At 33.7% G+C, this 1,790-nt stretch overlaps 1 protein-coding gene across 1 annotated transcript; it reads left to right on the top strand.

Moving 5' to 3' along the window:
* Window positions 1-265: 265 nt before the first annotated feature.
* Window positions 266-1,247, top strand: LOC107894705 (universal stress protein PHOS32). Its single transcript, XM_016819957.2, has 4 exons — window positions 266-501; window positions 588-697; window positions 774-895; window positions 1,001-1,247. The coding sequence occupies exons 1-4, from the start codon at window positions 327-329 to the stop codon at window positions 1,089-1,091; spliced, it is 498 nt and encodes a 165-aa protein (XP_016675446.1). The 5' UTR covers window positions 266-326; the 3' UTR covers window positions 1,092-1,247.
* The last annotated feature ends 543 nt before the right edge of the window (window positions 1,248-1,790 follow it).

The following is a 1,790-nucleotide window of genomic DNA, read 5'->3' as shown; positions in this document are numbered from 1 at the left end:
AGGATTCGTATCTTAGTAACATGGAAAACTCATATGCAACGGTTGATAATCGATCCACTTGTGTGCAAAAAATAATTCCATATAATTTGGTATGAAAAAGAATACCTCCAGGCCATCAATTGTCATCGTACGGGCATTGGCAGATCTGATGAACACGTGAACGGCCCAGATTAACCCTTTCTCCTTGGCTCTTCCAAGTTCCGAAACAAGGTCTGCATTCAACGTCCCTTCTGTCTTTCCATATAAATACAATTATACTTGCAGCCATGTCTTTGCTGCATTAGATAAAACTTTTGGCATTCTTAGGAAATTGCAGATAGAAGAAAATGGCTAAAGATAGGAAGATAGGGGTGGCAATGGACTTCTCATGGAGCAGCAAGAGCGCCCTTAGATGGGCTATAGATAACTTGGCGGACATAGGAGACACCTTTTACATCATCCACATCAACCCTAGCTCTCCCAATGACTCTACCAACACTCACTTGGCCCAAGCTGGTTCTCGTATGTTTCTTAAGAGCTCAAAAGGTTCTGTTTTTTATTTCTTTGCTAATCCCATCTAATCTTGGGTAGTTTTTGAACTCTTGCAGCTCTTATTCCTTTGGCACAGTTTAGACAGCCCGAGATTATGAACAAGTACGACGTTAAAGTTGATATTGCAGTTCTTGACATGCTTGACACTGCTTCTAGACAGAAAGAGGTGAACCCCTTTTTCTTTGCCTCCATTAATACAAATGGAGTTGAGTTGAGGCTGATATTTATATTTTGGATTACAGATACAAGTTGTGACAAAACTGTATTGGGGAGGAGATGCTAGAGAAAAAATACTTGATGCTATTGAAGATCTAAAGCTTGATTCTTTGGTTATGGGAAGCAGAGGACTTGGAACGCTTCAAAGGTACAAAACCAATATACGGCCACGAAAAAGAATTAATGTTCATTTATTTGTCTCTATGTCTTCACTGATGTTTTGTTTGCATTGGCGGGTTTGATGTAAAAACAGGATCATCTTGGGGAGTGTAAGCAACTACGTTTTGACATATGCTCCTTGCCCTGTTACCATCGTTAAGGAGCCACCATCAAGCTCCAGCTAGCACTGTTAATGTTTTGAGTACTTCCTAATTTGGTTTTTTCGAAAATAATTTGATCAACAAAAAGTGTGTGCTTTTTATCAACAACGATCTTCTGCTGTTACTGTTTAGTTGATCATGTTTAATAAGCAGTCTTAAATGTGGTACTTTAGCAGTTAATGCATTCGTCTGGTTCTGGTCGGTCTTTCTTTGCTTAACAAGATGCATACCAATTGGTCTTGATTTTTGGTAATGGAATCAAAATCATAGCCACAAAAAACACTCTTAAATATGTCGGCTATAATAATGACAATAATAATAATAATAAATAGAGTTTGGCATGTCCATATTATGAAAACACAAGTATCACAACCCTCTCAGTAACTTACTAGCTTTTTATAGCATGTGTTGCGCCTAGATTTTATATATTTTTTAATTATTAAATAATATATTCTTATAATTTTAAAATATATATTTATACTAATTAAATGTGAATTAATTTAATTTATACAAAATGTAAAATAATTTTAAAACATAAAGGAAAATAAAATTTAATTTAATACATAATACTGTTAAAATAATATATAAATTTAGCACTATATGAAAAAGTGAATGCAAAAAATATTTACACTAAACTAATGATCAAATTTAATAATAACATTAAAAGAATTGTTGAAATTTTAATTTTTTAAAATAAATTCACAACTTTTTTTCTACAGTAAA

The sequence above is a fragment of the Gossypium hirsutum genome, chromosome A13 (assembly GCF_007990345.1).
Source record: "Gossypium hirsutum isolate 1008001.06 chromosome A13, Gossypium_hirsutum_v2.1, whole genome shotgun sequence".
Lineage (NCBI taxonomy): Eukaryota > Viridiplantae > Streptophyta > Magnoliopsida > Malvales > Malvaceae > Gossypium > Gossypium hirsutum.
Note: the sequence above shows the minus strand (reverse complement) of the source record. Positions and strands in the feature narration are given on the sequence as shown.